Below are 21,508 nucleotides of genomic sequence, written 5' to 3' on the forward strand. Positions count from 1 at the left end.
AGGAGGTATCTTAACCTCTTCGGTTCTAGGTCCTTGTCCCAGGAAGAGCGACACCCCGTGGTACTGACACTACACGACGGGAAAATATTGGTTCCTGACAGTACCCCCTCCCTAAGGAGCGGTCACAGAACGCAAACAGTCTGAACAAAATCTGTACACCTTTAAAAAACTGAGCAGGAGGGTGTACTTAAAGTGATTTCTTCTTCTTCCTTTTTTTCGGTAAAGCTTGTTCGCAGATCTCCAGGTCTTCCTTTCTGATTATATTGCCATTAGAGGTAATAACACAATCAAAGGAAAGGTTATCTGTGGTGCAATCGTAGGTAAAATTAGGACTGGATGCTGAAGAAGTTGATGAGAAGGTATGATTCAGTGCTTTCTCTTTCCATGTACCAGGGGTCACATAGCGGCCCTGTACCCAGGGCACTACTGGGGGCAGTACCAGAACTGCAATGGTTCAAAACGGGAGAAGCAGACTTGGTATGTGAAGCACTGATGGAAAGCCCCTTCTTCCTCAGAGATGGAATAGGGTCATGTATCTTTGCTATCAGTCCAGAGGAGATATTAGGGGCTATGGTAGTCTCTGGTGTATCACACTTTGCTGAGGTAGCAGTGATAGGAGTTGCAATCACAGCTGAACAGAAAGCAATAGGAAGTTCATCCATATGGGAGCAACCCACACTGCCACAGACTGTAGGATCACAGACGCTGCATTCCATCACAGAACAATCATCAGGCTTCAGCTGGACATCCACCGGAGTTTGAGAAGCACCAGGAATCACCAAGGTTGGTATATACTCCATGGGTTCACTATCCTGGGGAATAAAGCTACTTCCCCTTTTAGCAGAGCTCTGTGGTTGTGACGTAGACTGCTCAATCGGTACAGAGGGTTTAGGAGGTTTCAGAGGACATTGGGTGATCCAGTGTCCCTTTTTGCCACAGTAAAAGCAAGATTCCTCATCACGCCTTTGTTGTAATTCGGTTGTGGTAAGGGGTTCACGTTTCCTAGATTTCCTAGGAGATTCCTTTTTAATACTGGTAACAGGCTTGTTGGATTTCTCAGGTGATGTAGCAGGTGTAGGTGAATGGTCTTCATGAGAGTGATTGGAGTTGGAGTCCCAGATTTGCATTAATGATTTGCACAGTTCAAGCAAGCATTCTCCTATCACTTTGATGACTGAAAGTAACCCCGCAGACTCCTTGTAATGGCCTTTGTATTCTGTCAGGACTCGGGTGATCAGGTCGGGTAGGAGCCCATGCGCAGGGGATACTTGGGGTTCAGTATGTAACCCACGGTGCATGATTATGCAAACAAAGACACCACAAACAGAAATCCAGGTAATGCAGTGTATTTCATGTATATAACAGGACCAGCAAATAAGGGTAATATAGTCTAAGCAAGTAACCGGACGTATGGCAAAATAAAATACAGGTAATAAGTCTTTTGGCAGGGAGCCCGCTTGGAAGGGCACGACAGACAGAGAGCCCGCTTGGAAGGGCACAACAGACAGAGAGCCCGCTTGGAAGGGCACAACAGACAGAGAGCCCGCTTGGAAGGGCACGACAGACAGAGAGCCCGCTTGGAAGGGCACGACAGACAGAGAGCCCGCTTGGAAGGGCACGAAAGGCACACCGCCCGCTTGGAAGGGCACGAAAGGCACACAGCCCGCTTGGAAGGGCACGAAAGGCACACAGCCCGCTTGGAAGGGTACAAAAGGCACACAGCCCGCTTGGAAGGGTACAAAAGGCACACAGCCCGCTTGGAAGGGTACAAAAGGCACACAGCCTGCTTGGAAGGACACAAAGCAGGGAGTCCACTTGGAAGGACACAAAGCAGGGAGTCCACTTGGAAGGACACAAAGCAGGGAGTCCACTTGGAAGGACACAAAGCAGGGAGTCCACTTGGAAGGACACAAAGCAGGGAGTCCACTTGGAAGGACACAAAGCAGGGAGTCCACTTGGAAGGACACAAAGCAGGGAGTCCACTTGGAAGGACACAAAGCAGGGAGTCCACTTGGAAGGACACAAAGCAGGGAAGCAGGAACAGTACAGGTGCAGAGCCACAGCAGGAAGGTCCATAGACTTCAATACAAAGGCCCTGACTGAAGGGCAGGGCAGGTTCATAAAGGCAGGGTCATCCAGATAACAAGGCCCAGCTGGATGTAGACTAGGGCTCAACCCAGGTAACAAGGCACACCTGAGTTCTGAGTGCTCCAGAGGGTCGAGAGTGGCCACTAGTGGTTGCAGATGTAAACGCCACAGGTATAAAAAAGCCATGGTTCAGGTAGCGAAATATTGGTTCCTGACAATTGTATAACCAGCGATAGATTTACCTTCTGCTCTAGGGCAGACCTAGGGCCGCATCCCCAGCCGCCCTTGTTCGTTGGGTTCTGTACTGCATTAAAAGACACATTGTGCCTTAAAGACACAGAGCGCCTATATATAACGCAGCGCCTTCGAGTGCAGGGGGCTTTGCACAGCCTCCATAGTGTGAATCGGGCTGTTTGGGAGGTCAAAGCATATAACCTGCTGACTCTATAATGTGAGTTGAGCAGGTATAATGTTTGATTCGAATTATGTATTCTCCAAAAATCCTATTGAGAAGTCAGTAATTAAATGGTCAAAGTATATAGATGATTGTTTCTTTATTTGGGCTGGATCAGTAACTGAGCTTGAGGAATGTATAGTTAATTTGAATCAATGTCACCTGAAATTCAGAAGGTTTTTTGTTTCCCTCCTCGGATCCTGGCAGCCCCTACTCCAAAGCTGCAAGATGACCATTTTTGCAATGATCAACAAAGCCAGGGTTCAAAATAGAAATATTTAAAAGAATCCACAGAACAAAAAATCACTGCTCAATGGCACTTGCAGCAAAATGGCAGCTGGCTGCTCGGGAGCGTTCTAGCATGCTCCCATGCACCAGCGGCATGATCACTCAACTCGACTGATCACTTCTTAGAGAATAGACCTCCAAAATATATATTACTGAATCTTACACAAAAAAATCCAATAAACCACATACATGCTCAAGCAATATAACAAATATTAGCATAAAAACAAGTAAAAGGAAGTGTACAATGGTTTTACAAGGTTTCAGGCATGCACGACAAGTTCCACTTGCTTCATGAAAAACAATGTGCAAATATTATTGGCATGACCAGTCGATCTACAGCACAGCAAAATCTGAAGGGTCTATATAAATCAATAAATTAAATAATAATAATAATGTTTTATGGTGCACAAAGTTCCCTGCAGAAATACTAGTTTGTAGCATTTTATAATGTATTATATTAACAGAACCTACATTAAAAGTTCTTATTTTAAAGACCAGAAATCTACCAAGCATATAAAGAATCCTGTTTTTAACTTGAACTTTATTTGGGATTTCATTATTTCACCCTCACTTTACTTATCATCTCAATGATTAATCAGATAGACTGCAGATTCCCTTGAGCTAGTAAAAACACTATATTTTATAATCTGATTTTGTCCTGTAATCTCTTTTTGTACCATAGTTTGCAGCAGTAGGGTAGACAGAGCCTGCCCCAAATTTCAAGGTGCCATTTTTGGCATGTATGTGTATTTGTATGTGTGTTTATGTATATATAAGTGTATGGTATTACACTGTTACTTTGTATGTACAGTAAGTGTAATTGAGTTGACCCTTCCCTCTTCTTTCTCAATTTCTTGCTTTTGCCATCATCTGACCCACCACAGTTTACAAGCAATCTTCGCTGTTTATCCTGTCAAGGCACTTACATATGATGCTTTTGTGATGTTTTGGTAGTAACCAAAATTTCTCTTTACATTGGTAGAAGGGAAGGAGAAGATTTTACCACTATTAGGGCCAAGGATGTTTGCTAGTGCTGCTCAGGGCCGGCCCTGCTATGGAGCAGAGTGGGGCAATCGCCCTAGGCGGCACTTTTGAAGAGGCGGCACTTTGCTGTCCCAAGCGCCCTTTTTTTTGGAAGCGGAGGAGAGAGAGGGGCACTGAATGGCTTTCGCTTATGAAGTTGTCAGTACCCACTCGGTGCCCCTCTCTCCTCTGCGAGCCCTCTAGCTCTAGCTCGGTTGTAATGCTGAGCGCTGGAATATGATGTAATTCCGGCGCTCAGCAGTGAAGCAGCGCGCACCGCGGCAGAGCAGAGAGACTTGCCGCAGAACTGCTGGAAGGTAAGTGAAGTACAAAGGGGGGGGTAGGGTAGATAATAGGGAGGGAGGAGGGTAGATAATGAGAAGGTAGGGAGAGGAAGGGTAGATAATGAGCAGTGGGGGGGGCTTTCAAACTAAGCCCCAGACGGCACTATGTCTTGGTCCGGCCCTGGTGCTGCTGCATACTGTATTTTTGACCCTGAGCAAGAGGGCTTCAGCCTACCTTGGGCTGGTATAGCAGGGTTCATCTGACGGCTTTGCCATACATGCCTGCCTCCCAAAAATTATACAATTTTAATGAATTGATTCCTCAGAGTAAGGAAGGAAGGTGATAAGTCAGCAGTAGAAGTAGGGTAATTGGTTGCCACTGCCAGATACACACAAGACATTGAATTTCCCCAAAAATAGAAAGATACGTTAATAATCAGATCACTCAGGAAGGAGATTGAGCCGATGCAGAGGCAGGGCATGGGGAGACAAAATCAGCTATTAGAGGACTGAATTTCCCCAATATTACAAAAAACATAATTGATCCCTCATAGTAAGAAAGTAAAATTGAGGAGCAGCAACAGTAGTATGACATGTGTGCCTGGGCAGGCATTGACGGATAGACACATGCAGCTCCTTGGTGAAAACTGAATTTTCTGAATATTTAAATAAACTCAAAGAACTGACTACCCCAGCGTAAGGAAGGAGATTGAGGAGCAGCAGCAGTGGCAGAGCATTAGGCTTGGGCAGACACTGGCAGGTAGACACAGGACTGAATTTCCCAATATAGGAAAAATGAGACAGAGGAGTAGCAGTACAGCAATTGGCCTGGGCAGACAGTCACATCCAGCCACTTGGTGCAGGAATGAATTTATCCAATATTTGGAGACACCACCCCCAGCCCCATTCACCCCAATGTTCTGCTTAGAGGACATGGAGCGAAGATCCTGCTGCTGCTCTAAGGATCTGCTCCATCATATCCAGGATGGACTTCCAGCAGATGACTTGATGTAGACAGTCGTGGGGCTAGTATATGTCTGGATTGGTATATGTCTGGATTGGTATGCGTGTGGATTGGTATGCGTGTGGGTTGGTATGCGTGTGGGTTGGTATGCGTGTGGGTTGGTATGTGTGTGGATTGGTATGTGTGGATTAGTATGTGTGGATTGGTATATATGTGGATTGGTATATGTGCGGATTGGTATATGTGCGGATTGGTAAATGTGTGAGAGTGATGGGTGTTATGCTGTACCATTTCCAATGTATTTTTCATTATATAATTATGCTCTAAAGTACATCATAACTCCCATCACTCTATACTGTTCCATACAGTGGCAGAGCTGGGAGACAGAGGCCTTGCACCCCCACCGCAGGACTCCTGAAAGGTAAGTGAACTTCAAAGTGGGAGAGGGTAGATAGTTAGGAGGGGGTAGATAGGGAGAAGGGAGTGAGACGGGGGGATAGGGGGTAGATAGGGAGAAGGGAGTGAGAAGGGGTAGATAGGGCAATCATACTCCTATCATGCCAAGTCTGCGAGTACATCCTGGAATCTGGGTATGCCTGGGCATGATAGAAATGTGATTGCTGTTAACAATCATATATATATATATATATATATATATATATATATATATATATATATTAATATTGTTATTTAATTGTTTTGTCCTATTTTGGTGTGTTACTTGAAATAAAAGTATTAGATTTTTTTTATGGTGTGGGGGGGGCCATATTCGGTTTCGGCCAGGTAAATGCTGAATTTTCGGTTTCAGTCCAGAATTCGTTTCGGTGCATCCCTACTACTAATGAAGTGGTAGGCCTACACCACATCAATGTTTGGCTTAGTATTTAGTGATAGGAGTTATGCTGCACTATTGTCAATGTCTGGCTCAATGTATAGTGATAGGGATTACGCTGTACCACCGTCAATGTGTGCCTCAGTATATCGTGATAGGTGTTATGTTGTACCACCGTCATTGTCTGCCTCAGTATATAGTGGTAGGTGTTATGCTGTACAACCGTCAATGTCTGCCTCAGTATATAGTGATAGGTGTTATGCTGTACCACCGTCAATTTCTGCCTCAGTATATAGTGATAAGTGTTATGCTGTACCACCGTCAATGTCTGCCTCAGTATATAATGATAACAGTAAGTGTTATGCTGTACCACCTTCAGTGTCTACGCCGGTATATAACGGTAGAAGCTATGCAGTTTTAAAGTGTGTGTGGGGGGGTGCCACATACAGGATCCGCCCCAGGTGCCAAATACTCTAGGTACGCCCCTGGTACAGTCATTTGACGCCACCAAATGAGCCTCCGTCGGCAGTGCAAGGTGAAAACACAGGCAAGTTGCAGCTGCTGAGTTTCACTTTTGCTTACTATGTATTTGGGTCTGAGTATGTTTGTGTGTGATGATGTGTCTGTGTGTGTGTTAGCGAGTGTGTTTGGATGTCTATGTTAGAGTGTATACAGATATGTGTGTGTCCAGAGGTCAGGCTTTGGATCCATCCCTGCTCATTACCAGCCAGCTCTAGCTGTAAATAATAACGGCTGTGGTGTAGCTGGAATGGAAACTGTTACTTCTCAGGGAGGCAGGCGTGTCCATTTGTTTTCTGTATAGTGGAGTCTGGTGGAATTATTATGTATAAGACATAGTTCAATGTAAATAAAAATGTATTGGCAAGCACTAACCAACATTATTGCATAGATTATAGCATTTGTTATCATAAGCAAAAAAAAAATAGATTTACAACTTCTACTTTCTGGCAAGGATGCCCTCCAGTAGGTCTCCATTGATACTAAGCTGAATATTTTTAAATCCAACAGTTTCGAGCAATCCTTTGTATTCAGAAAAGGTTCTCTCTTTTCCTTCCGTAAACAGTAGAATTACAACATTATGCATATGATATGGCAGATATGCAGTTTTATCTTCATTTAGGATAGCTTCAATTATAAGCACGGCACCTCCTGTTATGGTAAAAATAATACATTTTTAAATATATACAATTGTACTAAGGAACTTGCCTATATTTATTCCCAGGATCTGTTACCAAAATCAATGGATACTAGTAAATTGTGGTAAAATGTGGTAAACTACAATTTTTTTTAGAAATACCATGCATACAAGAAGATACTTTGTTATATTTATAAAAAGCACTTAATGTGCAAGGTATTAAGTTTAGAAAACTAGTATTTCTTTATTTTTTGTGGTGATTGCACCTCCTTTCAACTGGTAAAAAAAAAAAATATTTTGGAAGGTGTATAAAGTATGATGAATGGTAAATTGGCATGCAAAGGAATATTTACTTTATACATGAATAAAGGAATTTTCAGCAGCAAAAATAATTATTTACAGTAAGAACAAAATGATGTGGTACTATCACAATTTGACAGATGTGTTTAAATATGGGCTGGATGATTGCCAGGGATATAATTAGTTATAAGAACATGATTAGTTATGGCTTGTTGATCCAGTGAGAAATCTGTTTCCCACTTTGGATTAAGAAAGGAGCTTCCCCTTTTTGAGGAACAATTAGAAATGACTTTAACATGTTTTTTTTACTTTGGGATCAACAGCAATGTTGGACTTGATTGCCACTTTTAACCTTTATTACTATGTTACTGTTTACCTGGATTGCAAGCCAAATAAACTTTGTGGAGTAGTTTCAAACATGAGTCGTCCTCCCAGTCATGAAGTATGCGAGAAAGAATGAAGAGGTCTGCGTTCGGAAGAGGGTCAAAGAAGAAGTTTCCTGGCATAAAGAACATGCTTATTTAAAGAAGTCAAACTTATTTGTAGACTGACTGAAAACTAAATTCCTACAACACACAGGAAAATGACAATTGGACACCTTCTTCTATTTGTGTGTGAAGCTATTATTATAATTGCTACCATCCCTTATGTTATGTTTTAGTAAGTTGTGTTGTATTATATTTTAATTTTCTTCAATTGCGTTTATTTATGAATTCCATCTCTGCATTTATTATTTTATTTTAAAAATTATTTTGCAATTGGTTAATTTATGTAATTTCTTTTTTTTCATCATACTCACAATTTATTTTATATGTTCCTTTATAGTTAGAGCCCTGATGACATAAACACTAGGGTAACTACAAGGATGGCACAGTTAAAAAACATACCTTGCTGGAGAATAATGTGATCATCCCCTGGTGAAACAAAATGTTCCTTGGTGGTTTTGATTACCTCAGGTAGATCATAAACAATGATTGAAGATGATGGAAACAAAGATGCACAGTACTTAGCCAGATCTCCTGAGCATCCTGACAAACAAAATTAACATTTAATATCTCACAAGCAACGCATTATTTATTTGAAAGAAATCTATTATAAATCAAAGGAGTTTGGTCATACATCTAGGGTTTGAAATCATCGGGCTTTATCTAATATTTTTTATGGCAATGTCATCTTTTATGGTCAATATATAAAGATCAAAGCTTATGTCTTGATGTCAAGCTTTCAGATAAAGAATGGACCTCAAGCAAGAGGTAGCTAATTTGACAGGACTGAGAAGTCTCTGTAAAGAAATTATCAAAGTCAAGATGCCAGAAAAAAAGCCAGGAGTTTAATTAACATCAAAGATAAAAGCCATCTTGGGAAATCCACATGACAATAAGTAATAAATACGCTCCAGAGCCAAGTATATATAGTTGGGTAGAACACTGGTCTACTGCAACAGATGGCAAAGCTCCCCACAGGTCCAACCTGTTTTGTTTGCAAAAGAAATCTGAACTTGTGTGGAGTAGAATATCAAAGTAAACTACAAGGCAATCAATCAGAGGCAGGATTGTCTTGTAGCAGATCAAGAAGGCCTATTCAGAAACAAGAGACAAACACATTGTGAGCCAAGGAGCACAGGCTGACAATTAAGCAGATTGTTTAAAAATCTTTGTGAAGTTATCTGCTCCGTATGCATTTTTTTTTAAATCTGCTCTCCGTTGCAGCCTTTTCCACTTTTCAAAGTGCTTAAGTATGATGATTGGATTGCCAGTCATGGGAAGACACCAAAGAAATGCTGAGACATATTTACCATCAGTTGTTTGGGCTACAAATTAATAATCTGTTACATACTGATGCTAGATGCAAAATGCAAGAAATAAGAGAAACTTCTGTTTTTTAAACACAAGCACAAGAAAGACAAATAGCTGCCTGAGTCTACCGGGTTTTGGCAGTTGGTAGCCAGTGCTTCTTTGTGTAGTACCATGTTGCCAAATAGAGCCGCCCTGTCTCTACTTTGTACTGGGTCTCTAAAACTTGAATAAAGAGTAAACTAGTGGTGAAATTACCTCCCAAATCACAAATGGTTTTGAAAGGTGAAAGATCAAAAGCAGAAATTACTGCTCGCTTGGTACGTGACGTCCATGATAAATCCATTAATTTCATAAATGTCATCATTTTTTCCTCTGATCTAGTACAAAAATGCACAATTAATAATCTTTGCTTTTATGACATGAATACTGAAATTAAACAATGGGGTATTCACTAAACAGTTCAGTTGTTTGTAAGCTGAGGTAAACAATATCAGTTTTATTATCAACTATGATTGCAAGGGAAATGTTCATAGTTCATTCATTATTAATGAGATGGATCAAAATGGGAGTGGTTACCAACTTAGCACTCGGTGCACACCAACCATCCATGTTTTATGAACTTTCCTATTGGAATAGAATATGATAATGTGTGTAGTGCACCCCACAAATGTTCCTCAGCATGTTCTGCTAGTATATAACACACATAGTAGCCATAAATTGTGGTTATCATGTAGCTCTCATATATTATCTGTTTCATATGTATTTCACTTTATGCAATGGATTTATACTAAAACAATTTTGATGATTTCCTGACATAGAGGAAATCATTCCATTTACAAATACATTTCTACAACACACACACATATATGTATATAAATAACCTGTATATATCTTTGAAGAACATATTTGGTGGAACTCCAGACTGAATCTGGGATAACGGATTTCCATGCCTTCAAAAAAAAAAAAAAAGTTGAATTATTCATTAACAATTGGCACTCACATATAGGGCTGCAACTAACGATTATTTTCATAATCGATTAGTTGGCCGATTATTTTTTCGATTAATCGATTAATCGGATAAAAAAAATGAATGTAAATTTTTCATTTATTTAAAATAATGTAATAAACAAATTATATTAAATACAAACAGCATAATAAAAAAACTTTGATAAAATGCATTTCTTGCCTTTATTTCGCAACCAACCCCCCCCAATTTATGCACATTTGAGCCCAGGCTTGCCACGCTGCCTCCCAGACATGCCACTCCACGCTGCCTCCCACATATACCACTCCACTCTGCCTCCCACATATGCCACTCCACGCTGCCTCCCACATATACCACTCTGCGTCCCACATATACCACTCCACGCTGCCTCCCACATATGTCACTCCACGCTGCCTCCCACATATGCCACTCCACTCTGCCTCCCACATATGCCACTCCACGCTGCCTCCCAAATATACCACTCCACGCTGCCTCCCACATATGCCACTCCACGCTGCCTCCCACATATGCCACTCCATGCTGCCTCCCACATATGCCACTCCACGCTGCCTCCCACATATGTCACTCCACTCTACCCCCACATATGCCACTGTGCCTGATACACCTTATACCCTGATACACCTTATACCCCGATACACCACTCCATCCTCCCCAGACATACCACTCCATCCTCCCCAGACATGCCACACTGCCTCCCAGACATGCCACACTGCCCTCCCCACATATGCCACTCCACTCTACCCCTAGATATGCCACTGTGGCCCCAGATCTGCCTTACACACCCTGATACACCACTCTGTCCTCCCCAGACATGCCACACTGCCCTCCCCACATATGCCTTATATACCCTATATGCCTTATACCCCCAGATATGTCACTCCGTCCTCCCCAGATATGCCTTATATCCCCCAGATATCTCATAGTCCCCTCATGGAGTCACAGACCATACTTTTATAAATAAGTACTGGGTTAATCTTCACTGCCCCCAGGATTTAGATTCCCCTTAGTTTGCCCCCCTTTATCTCTAACTGCACCTTAAGTTAACTTTAATAAATTAATAAAATTAACCCTCAGTCCTCATCATTAAATTAACCCTAAACACCCCATTAACCATAACTGCCCCTAAATTAACCCTAAAGACCCCATCAACCACAGCATCCCCTAAATTAACCCTAAAGACCCCATGAACCACAACAGCCCCTAAATTAACCCTAAACATACCATTAACCAAAACTGCCTCAAATTAACCCCAAACACCCCATTAACCACAGCTGCTCCTAAATTAACCCTAAACACACCATTAACCATAGCTGCCCCTAAATTAACCCTAAACACCCTATTAACCATAGCTGCCCCTAAATTAACCCTAAACACCCTATTAACCATAACTGTCCCTAAATTAACCCTAAACACCCCATTAACCATAACTGCCCCTAAATTAACTCCCACCTCCCCTAACTTTCAGTAGCCCAAATATTAATTTTATACTTACAGTTAGATGAGTGTCACAGCCATGTGGTTCCGGCCTTCTGGGAGAAGGAAGGGGGCGGGGCCAGTTGTCACAGTGATTACAGGGAGGGGCTGGTAAGTAGGAGCTGCTGCTGTGAGTCAGACTAAACGGATTATATAATGAGGGGTATTTTTCAGAGAAAAAACCCTCATTTAATAATCGATAAAAATTGATTCAACTAATCGATAATGAAATTCGTTGGCAACGATTTTCATTATCGATTATTATCGATTTTATCGATTAGTTGTTGCAGCCCTACTCACATATACATACATTGTTTATACTGTCAACCATTTAATCAACATATTTTAACATATTTTCAGGTACTGTACTTTGGGAACTTACATGTAAATATATTTGAAGGATAACCTAGCTTTTTTGTTGATTAGAAAAAGTACTTTTGTAGATATTATCAGAATTTTATTGTAGATTTTTTTTCTTCCAATCTCTATTCTGACTCAACTTTTTAGGGTATCCTATATTGATATCTAATGTAAAAAAAAACTTGACTACAAAGCTCTGTTTGACTGCTAACCTCTACATATGTTTGTTGAGCCTTCACATGTCCTCACCTAGTAGAACCAGAACTGTAGTTTCCAGTGCTTAGCTCTATTTTGCCTCCTAAATTTTAATGGTTCTTATTTACCCAATCTGCCTGGCATTCCTTTATACCTGGTCCCCTGCTAAAGATTACTCCAACAAGCGATCATACAAAAACCCATGGCCTTAGCTATAAATAACAAAAACAATGGGAATAAGGATTAAGAAATTAAATGGTCACTGCCCGTGACTTTCAATTTTGTTCAATGTGTACTTGCATGTCCTCCCTTAAAACTCACAACATTAACTCCCTACCTTAAAATTAGACTTGGGCGCCGGCCAAGTATTCGTTTTAGTCTTTGTGGGGGAAAAAAACCCGTCGTATTCCACAAATATTCGCCTGTTCCCATGTTCTTTTCGGGCAAATATTCGTGGTAACAGTACGCAGCAGCTTTTGCGCCAGGATTTTAAAGGTCCGTAAGAGTGTCTCTATTGGTCGCTGGCAAGGTGCTCCTCTGCCATCCACCAATGAAGGCTGAGACCCCCACAAACAACTTGTATATTAATGAATTTGCAAATTGTTTTGTGAGTGATAGAAGATAAGGGTATGTGACTGAAGTTGAGTTTGATCAGCCAAGTTAACCTATAACCTAATTTGGATGAAGGAAGGGTATTTTTGTTAATTAAGAGTTTAAGAAGTCAAAAATAGACATTACTTTTTATTTTGTAGATATGACTATTCAAAAACATAAATGTCAAAAAAAAATTTATTCTGAATATTAATTTACAGTTAATGTTCCTTACCTGATGACATCTGTCAGGTGGGAGGCTGCTGGGTAAGCTTCATTAGAATAAAACTTAAATGCATCACAAACGGACATAGAACTGACGGTTGTGAGGTAACTTTGTGAGAGTTTTGTGTTCTTGTAAAACACTATAAATTAGACCAACACAAACAATATAAAAACTGCAACAAAACACTGGTAGAATAAAATATATGCAGAAAGATAAGCAAATTCCAAGATCCACGTTCTTTACTGATGTTTAAATATGCAATTTAAGTATTGCTTTTAAAGGGACACTTTAATGCATAGCTGGCCAAGTGTCATCTTTAAATTTAATTTTGTCCCCTGCAAAAGCATGGAGGGATTCTACAGAACCACACACTGCATGCATTTGCCTTTCCCGGTGTTCACCCGAATACATCTCCTGTTTCCCAAAGAGCATTCACAATATACCCACTCCCTGCCAGCATTGATTTCAATGTGAGCACTTTCATCCAGCCAAAAGTGGTGCAAAAAGGAACCATGGAGGGGGCACTACCATTCTGGGGCCGGAGCGTTCCCCCTACATGTTAATGAGTACATGTTAAAGTACAATCACTGGTGGTGGTGGTGGTAGTTTTACCAGTTTATAACAATAGTGCAGTAATGTCTGTTAAACATAATTTGGCTACCTTCTCCATTTTTGAAATTCACATCTAGAAGTTTTAATCCCACGCAGGCACTGACCAAACACCTCGTCCCTCTGATGCTTGTCCCTAAACGCTCCGCTATGGCTGCTGTTGACAGGGGCTCCTCAGATTCAGCCAAAACATCAAAAAGTTTCAATTCACAGGCAGTAAACATAACCTGCAAAAAAGATTAACAACAATACACAATATGTGGCTTATTATTTTCTATGGTTAAAAATTGCATCACAAACGATAATGCCAACTGGACAGAAAGTAGGACAGGTTATTAACTAGTTGGCTATGATTAGTTACTGAGCAACTCACCATTAAACAGGTAAACAAGTGGCTGAGGCGTATGTTACTTTTTCTATTATACGGTAATAACGCACATGATCTATAGGAAAGGTGAAACCACAGTGAACACTGGATTTACTGTATGTAAACCTCACTGGGAAAATACAAAACTAACTAGACAACGTAAAAAACTTAATGTAAGTTTTCCTTTATTTCAGGTAACAAAAACCTACTTAGTGCACATTGCCAAGTATCCCACTGACAATACAAATATAATTCCTACAGAAAAAAATCCTTGATTTTGGACTTATCTCTTACCTCCTGTCCTGATTTCGACGAATGTGTGACAACTCTCGACCTGGCACCCCCTTGATTCAGGCATCCCTGGCAGCTGCCGGGGACGCCTGGTACTAAGGTAGACTCTGCATCTGAATTAATTCAAGGATGGATCCCTTGGAAAGTTTAAATGCAGGAGACGTGTATTTGTTTCCAAGTTCACTAACATTATAATCAGAGGAATCTAAACTGGTATGTAGACATCACACGGCTTGATTCTTCTGCATTTTATTGTTGCAAATAGTTCCATAATTTTGAGAAAACAGGGTGACAGAGAAAGAGAGAGGAACAATATATCTGATACACTTAAAATTAAAAACTCCAATCTATCCGAAGGCTATGAGAAGAAAAAAAAAACACAACAAAAAAAAACAATGTCAGCCTCTCTGCTATAATATGGAGTAGATATATAAATACACCCAAGCCCCATTATATTTGTTTATATAGTTTAACCGAACCAAATGTGATCATTCATATATTGAATTGATGTTATGCTTGAGCATTACTATATCTTAATTACTTCAATGGATTGGGATGTATTTTTTATAAACTATAAATATTTACTGGGTTTTCTTAAAAGTATAAAGCCGTTTAAATTGTTTTTATATTAACAATAATCCAGTGGGTTCATTTTTGTCGAAATCAGTGCAGAATATTAACTCTGAGAATAAACCCATTTGCACTGTGATCTTGTAAATCACCACATTCATCCTGACACTGGCATAAAACTTCTGTCAAATCCTGGTAGTTCCCTAATATGATTCCCTACTAAATTGTTTTCATCTTTATTGAAGGTAGTGCTCCAGATATAGTGCGTCCACATCTATATTATAAAAAAAAATACAATATACATTGTAACAGTAACATATCAGTGTAGAGCAACACACTCTAAACCTGACAATTATGCAGATATTGTGATGATATTCGTGATTATAACTTCCAGTTTCAAAGTTAAAAGGTTCTGTTTATACACTGTATTTCGCGATTACATATTAAAAGAACATATTAAATATAAATGGTTGAAGTTAATAATAATGTTCATTACATTTATTTAAACAGAACCGTATAAATATTTGTTTTTGAAATTTTCAGTTGGTTTAATTGTTTTTTATTGTTTATTTTCCATACCTGTGATGTAAGGAAAGAATGTGCATATTGCTGTAAAAGTCTGACCCCTTCCTGTTCGTTGTCCATGTTCATTCGTCTGCTTCAAAAGGCTACTGAAAGAGAAACTACTTTTCTCATCTTAAATAAAGGAACAAGTAGCCTGGGGAAAAGTAGCATGCCAAAATTCCTGAAAAAAAAAATGAAGAGGCTAAAAGCAGTATTTTAATACATTTTGCACGCATAATAACAGAAAAAAAGTAAAAAGTAAAATAAAGTAATTGATTTGAAATCTGTTTAATGACGATAGGTTTGGCCCAGCCTGGGAAAGCAATGTCAATGAGAACAAGTTGCTACTGTTTGCAACCCTGGATGTCCTGTGACTAAGACATTTTTATAACTTACTTTGCTGCTACAAATTGGTTACACTTACACGCTGGAGATTTAAGGGTATGCAAGTTTAAAAAGGCAGGAGACTCTTGAATTTACTAATTTGAGAGTTGCCTGTGACTTTAAATATAAGCTTTACCTCTGGGTTTGCAAGGTGACTTGCGAGTCCCTCCTCTCCCCGATACATTAAATAGAGAAAATATAAAAATAAATAAAATTAAACAAAGGTCCCTAGAACCCTCTATTAACTATAGGAGGGATAATGCTTGCCCCCACGGGCGTAGGAACCGGGGGGATGGGGGGGATGGACCCCACCCGGGGGACCGATAATAGAGAAATCCCCCCCAGGGCTGTAAGTGAGGCGAGTGCCCCCGGTGCACAGCTGCCCGATCAGCAGCTGCAGCGTGCAGGACTGGTTGGGGAGATCACAGATTTCCCTAACCAGTCCAACATTAAGGTAACACTTACCAGTGTGCTCTGTCACTGAGCGCCGGGCGATGGGATATGACGTTTATATCCCAGCCCCGGCGCTCAGCATAAACAGCTGTGCGCAGCTGCACTGCATTAGAGCGGCAAACCAGAAGGAAAGGAGGAAGAGAAAGCAGAAAGGAAGAAGAGAAAGGTAAGAGATGTGAAGAACGAAGGGAGGGGGTCTGATGTGCAAAACGAGGGGGGGTTCTGATGTGCAAAACGAGGGGGGTCTGATGTGCAAAACAAGGGGGGGTCTGATGTGCAAAACAAGGGCGGCTCTGATGTGCAAAATGAGGGGGGGTCTGATGTGCAAAATGAGGGGGGTCTGATGTGCAAAACGAAGGGGGGGTCTGATGTGCAAAACTAAAGGGGGGTCTGATGTGGAGAACGAAGGGGGGGTCTGATGGTAAATATGTGTGTGTGCATATATATATATGGTGAGGCATGTATATGGGCAATGTTTATGAATGTGTATGGGCACTTGGGCATGCATATATGTGTGTGTGTATAGGGCAGGTGTGTATATGTGTGTGTATGGGCACGCGCATATAAGGGCAGTGTATGTGCATACGTCTGTATGGGCAGTGTATATGTTTACATCTGTATGGGCAGCAGGCCCGGGCTGGGACAAAAAATAGGCCCGGGCATTTCAGACTAAGCAGCCCATTTTTATGAAAAAACATATATGTACATACATATACATAATACTTGGTCATTCAACGTGGGAAGCCTGAAGCCACAATTTAGTACAACTATTTCTTTAAAAAAATATTAGAGTAAATAACACAATACCTTATCTTTTCCACTAAATGATTTCAGGGCCTTGAATGTTTTGTCCCCTGAAGTCACTACAAATTCAGGAGGGCATTTTATCTCTGGATAAGTAAAAATGAAATAGTTCCTACTGTAAATTAAGGAAACAGATAAGCAAACACACACACCAGGACAGGCTTTTCCACACCGACACCCAGACACACACACACTAGGCTCTGCCACACCGACACCCAAACACACACCAGGACAGGCTCTGCCACACCGACATTAAGACACACACACATCAGGACAGGCTCTGCCACACTGACATCCAAACACACACACCAGGACAGTTAAAAAAGAAGAAATGGTTCAGCACTCAACTCCCAGGAAGCTGGGAGCTAGCAGGAAAAAAGCAAAACAAAAACAGAAAGCATAACAAAAATAGCAACGTTTGGCCGAAACGTTGCTTTTTTGTTTTGCTTTCTTTGAATAAAGTAACCTAAGGATTGAAAGCTGATTGGAGTGCTGGGGTTCTTTTCTGTGTTCAAACACACCAACACCCAAACACACGCCCCAGGACAGGCTCTGCCACACTGACACCCGAACACACAAACTAGGACAGGCTCTGCCACACTGACACCCAGACACACACATCAGGACATGCTCTGCCACACTGACACCCAGACACACACACCAGGACAGGCTCTGAACAGGCACACCGACACCCAAACACACCAGGACAGGCTCTGTCACACCAACACCCATACACAAACACACACCAGGACAGGCTCTGCTACACTGACACCCACACACACACCAGGACAGGCTCTGCCACACCGACACCCAAACACACACACAACAGGACAGGCTCTGACACCCAATCACAAACACCTGGACAGGCTTTGCCACACTGACACCCGCATCCGGAGGGTTTCCACGGACGGTTTCACTCAGCCTGCCTGTGGCATCTTTGCCCCCAAAACAGCTTGCCTGTGGCAACTTTGCCACCAAAACAGCCTGCCTGTGGCATCTTTGCCACCAAAACAGCCTGCCTGTTGCATCTTTGCCCCCTCTTACACATCCATGCTATCACACACACATATTCATTCACTCTTTCACAAATATTTATTCACTAATTCACAGATAATCATTCACTCATTCAGATATTCATTCATACATTGATACTCATTAATTCCCCCATTCAGATACTCATTAATTCCCTCATTTAGATACTCATTTACATATACTCATTCACAAACATTCATTCACTCACTCCTTCACATATACTCATTAATTCATTCTTTCATTCAATCTCACATACTCCATACAGCCTCCCTCACCCCCTTACCTGAACTAATGATGTACGGGCCGCTCGCAGACTTCTGCAGATCTGCACAGGGGAAGCAGACACGCAGCAGGGTCATGTGACGTACGTGATGTACGTCACATGGTTCCGTTGGATTCCTGCGTCCCCCTGGCGGTAGAAGAGACGCTGCTCACCCGCGTCTGCCAGGTAAGTAGCGGGCCTGCTGCTAGAGTTGCAGGCCTGGTCGCAGTTGCTGCGGGCTTAAGGGGCAGGTGCCCCTTTTGCCCTGCATTAAGGACAGCCGCATAGGCCCAGTCAGTCCGGTCCTGACTGGGCCTATTTTAAGGTAGGGGCCTGGAGCTGCAGCTCCATTAGCCCCTAAGTCAATCCGGCCCTGCTGCGGCCCTGCCCCGACTCGGCCCACCGGGCAAATGCCCGGTGTGCCCGATGGCCAGTCAGGGCCTGATGGGCAGTGTATATGTGTGTGTATATAAGGAGTGTATTTGTCTTATAGTGTATACGTCTGTGTAAGTATGTGCAAGGGCAGTGTATATTTATGGGGAGGCATGTGTGTGTGAGCAGTTTATGTATGTTTGGGCAGGCGTGTATAAGGGTAGTGCATATGTGTGAGTACTGGCAAGTGTGTATGTGCAGGCAATTGCAGCGTAGATATGTGTTTTCGTGGGCAGGCATGCGTAAGAGCAGTGCATATGTGTGTGTATGAGCAGGCATGTTGTACTTAAAGGGAAGAGAATGATTCCCTGTAACACATGTTTAACTTAGGGGCACCTAGGGTTAAATCCAGGCCTATTTCTGGTTAAAATGAGTGTGTGTGTCACTGTATGTAGCATTTGGACACAAGAGAATATTTCAGGGTGCTACTTGGTCTAGGGCATCACTAATACAAAGTGCCACGTGTTAAATCTAGGGGTAGGCAGAGTAAGTGAAGGATGTGTTTGAATGCGTGTCTGGGTATGATAGCGTATGTTTGTGGGTATGTTATTGTGCACATCTGTTTTTATGGGTATGTTAGTATGTTTCCAGGTGTTTTATGGTGGGCATGTGTCTAGGTATATTAGGGTGGGAATGTTTTGGGGTGTATTATTGTGTGTGTGTACGTTAGTGTGTGCATGTGTGTATGTTATTCAAGTGTTTAAGTGTGTGGATATGTTCCTGTGTGCATGACGTGTTAAGAGTCTTAGATCGTTCCTTCAATACATCATAGTAGTCTCTGTGGCCGTGTCCAGTGGGGTCTAACTGTGGTTGTAAGATTTTTCTGTTTCTGTGGGAATTTTCTCCCATTCATCCAGTAGAGTGTTTATGAGCTGAAGGTGATATACCAAGACATTTTGGACAACTCTATGCTTCTAACTTTGTGGGAACAGTTTTGGGGAAGGTCCTTTTCTATTCCATCATGACTGTGCCCCAGTGTACAAAACAAGGTCCATAAAGGCATGGTTGCAAAAATTCCACACAGAAACTCTCCAAAATCTTGTGGAAATCGTTCCCAGAAGAGTGGAAGCCGTTATAGCTGCAAAGGGGGGCCAACTTCATATTAATGTCTATGTATTTATAATGCAATGTCATAAAAGTCCCTGTTGGTGAAATGGTCAGGTATACCCTACCAGTAAAAATGCTATCCCCCCCAGATGTTTAGGGGTTCCTACACCCATGCTTGCCCCCACCCCCTTTTTCTCCACCTTATGCATGGTGTGGTAGGGGATAGCCCCATTTATATCCTCCCTGTTCCCTTTCCCTTCTGGATGGGTTAAAATATCTAAAAAAAACACTATGTAAGGCAGAGACCCCCATCTGACCCTCAATTTTCAACCCATGGATGATATTGGGTAGTGCCAGGGAATGTCCTGGCCCTCCACATCATACAGCCCTTGGGCTTTATGTAACCTGGGCTCTTCTGTTCTCTTATGCCCTTGTATCAAGATTGAAAAACATTGGTATTTTCTCTAAACTCAATAAAATTGCAGCAGATAGCTCATCTGGCTCGTTGGTGAATGCAGTGCTGTCATTATATTCTGTTGCATTTATCTTCTGCAGGGCAAACTACTCAGTTTGTGGATTTAAATCCACGTCTCTTACATACAGATTTGTGCTCTGCATACGTTTGCCTTTGTGCTATCCTCGCAGTTTGCTTGCAGACTCCATTTTGTATCTGCACCATAAGGAACTTCCCACATGCTATTTAGACGTTTTATGTGTCTGTGCTATTTTAATAGCAGTCATTTTTGCTGCAGCACTCTGAAATGTAATCCAATTAAAATCCTATCCTCAAAGTCCTGAAATGTAAAGCCTTTTGCTATTAGGATATCTCCGTACAGATACGTTTTTTGGGGGATTTCATTATGTGTCAAACTTTTTAAAGTGTTTTGCCGTTCTTTTTCCATTTTCTTCCATGAGTTTTTATTGTTTAACCTTTGCTTTTATGCATATCAAACAATTGCAAATACAACACAGGTTTATCGAATAAAATTGTTATGTATGTGTGCCACAATTATTTGCAGCCCTATGAATTTATATGAGAAAAATATAAATGAAGTATATTCCCTGTGATATTTTGCATTTTTAGTATACCTTGGTGACTAGGAATAGGAAATTGTTCAAGTACGACTTCCTGTTTCACAGGGGTATAAATATTAAGTAACACATAGGCCAAATTCCCTTAGTCATTCATCACAATGTGTAAGACAAAGGAATATAGCTGTGATGTGCGGCAAAAGGTTGTCGAGCTTCACAAAATTGGGAAATAAGAAGTTCCTGTCCATTGGAAATGTTATGAATTAGCCTGGAAGAGGACATGTGTCTATATTGTGTGTGTGCCGACAGATTCCGCAGCACTGTACAAGATGAACATTTTACAGATAACGACAAGTACAATACAGCAATTGACATACAGATACAAGAGGAATGGAGGGCCCTGTTCCTGTAGGAACTTACAATCTAGGTGGATAAGGGGTGAGAAACATGAGGTGAGGACTGCGTGGTAGTGAATGATGTTAACGTAGGGCGGGATAAGTGTTGTAAGTGCGTGAGAGAGAAGTTTTGATATTTACCTCAGTGGTAGGCTTCTCTGAATAGAAAAGTTTTTAGGGAGCGTTTGAAGGAGGGTAGAGTTGGTGAGAGTTGGACAGGACGGGGAAGA

General features: G+C 41.5%; 1 protein-coding gene across 1 annotated transcript; it reads right to left on the reverse strand.

The window, feature by feature from the left end:
* Positions 1-6,891: 6,891 nt before the first annotated feature.
* Positions 6,892-15,518, reverse strand: LOC149289835 (acetylserotonin O-methyltransferase-like). The gene is made up of 7 exons (XM_089490282.1): positions 15,453-15,518; positions 13,698-13,872; positions 13,046-13,175; positions 9,441-9,562; positions 8,277-8,417; positions 7,766-7,888; positions 6,892-7,103 (listed from the first exon to the last, which is right to left on the reverse strand). The coding sequence occupies exons 1-7, from the start codon at positions 15,516-15,518 to the stop codon at positions 6,892-6,894; spliced, it is 969 nt and encodes a 322-aa protein (XP_089346408.1).
* Between the last annotated feature and the right edge of the window lie 5,990 nt (positions 15,519-21,508).

The sequence above is a fragment of the Sceloporus occidentalis genome, unplaced genomic scaffold (genome assembly GCF_023333645.1).
Source record: "Sceloporus occidentalis isolate IW3139 unplaced genomic scaffold, rSceOcc1.0.p SCAF_43, whole genome shotgun sequence".
NCBI classification, from domain to species: domain Eukaryota; kingdom Metazoa; phylum Chordata; class Lepidosauria; order Squamata; family Phrynosomatidae; genus Sceloporus; species Sceloporus occidentalis.

Excerpts from the sequence above, each read along its gene's own strand:
- LOC149289835 (XM_089490282.1), bottom strand. The coding sequence starts at position 15,518 with ATGGACAACGAACAGGAAGGGGTCAGACTTTTACAGCAATATGCACAT. Across the intron at positions 13,176-13,697 it reads GAATTTCAAAAATGGAGAAG|TGTTTTACAAGAACACAAAA; the intron begins GTAGCCAAATTA and ends TCTAATTTATAG. Across the intron at positions 7,889-8,276 it reads TCACATTATTCTCCAGCAAG|GAAACTTCTTCTTTGACCCT; the intron begins GTATGTTTTTTA and ends TCTTTATGCCAG.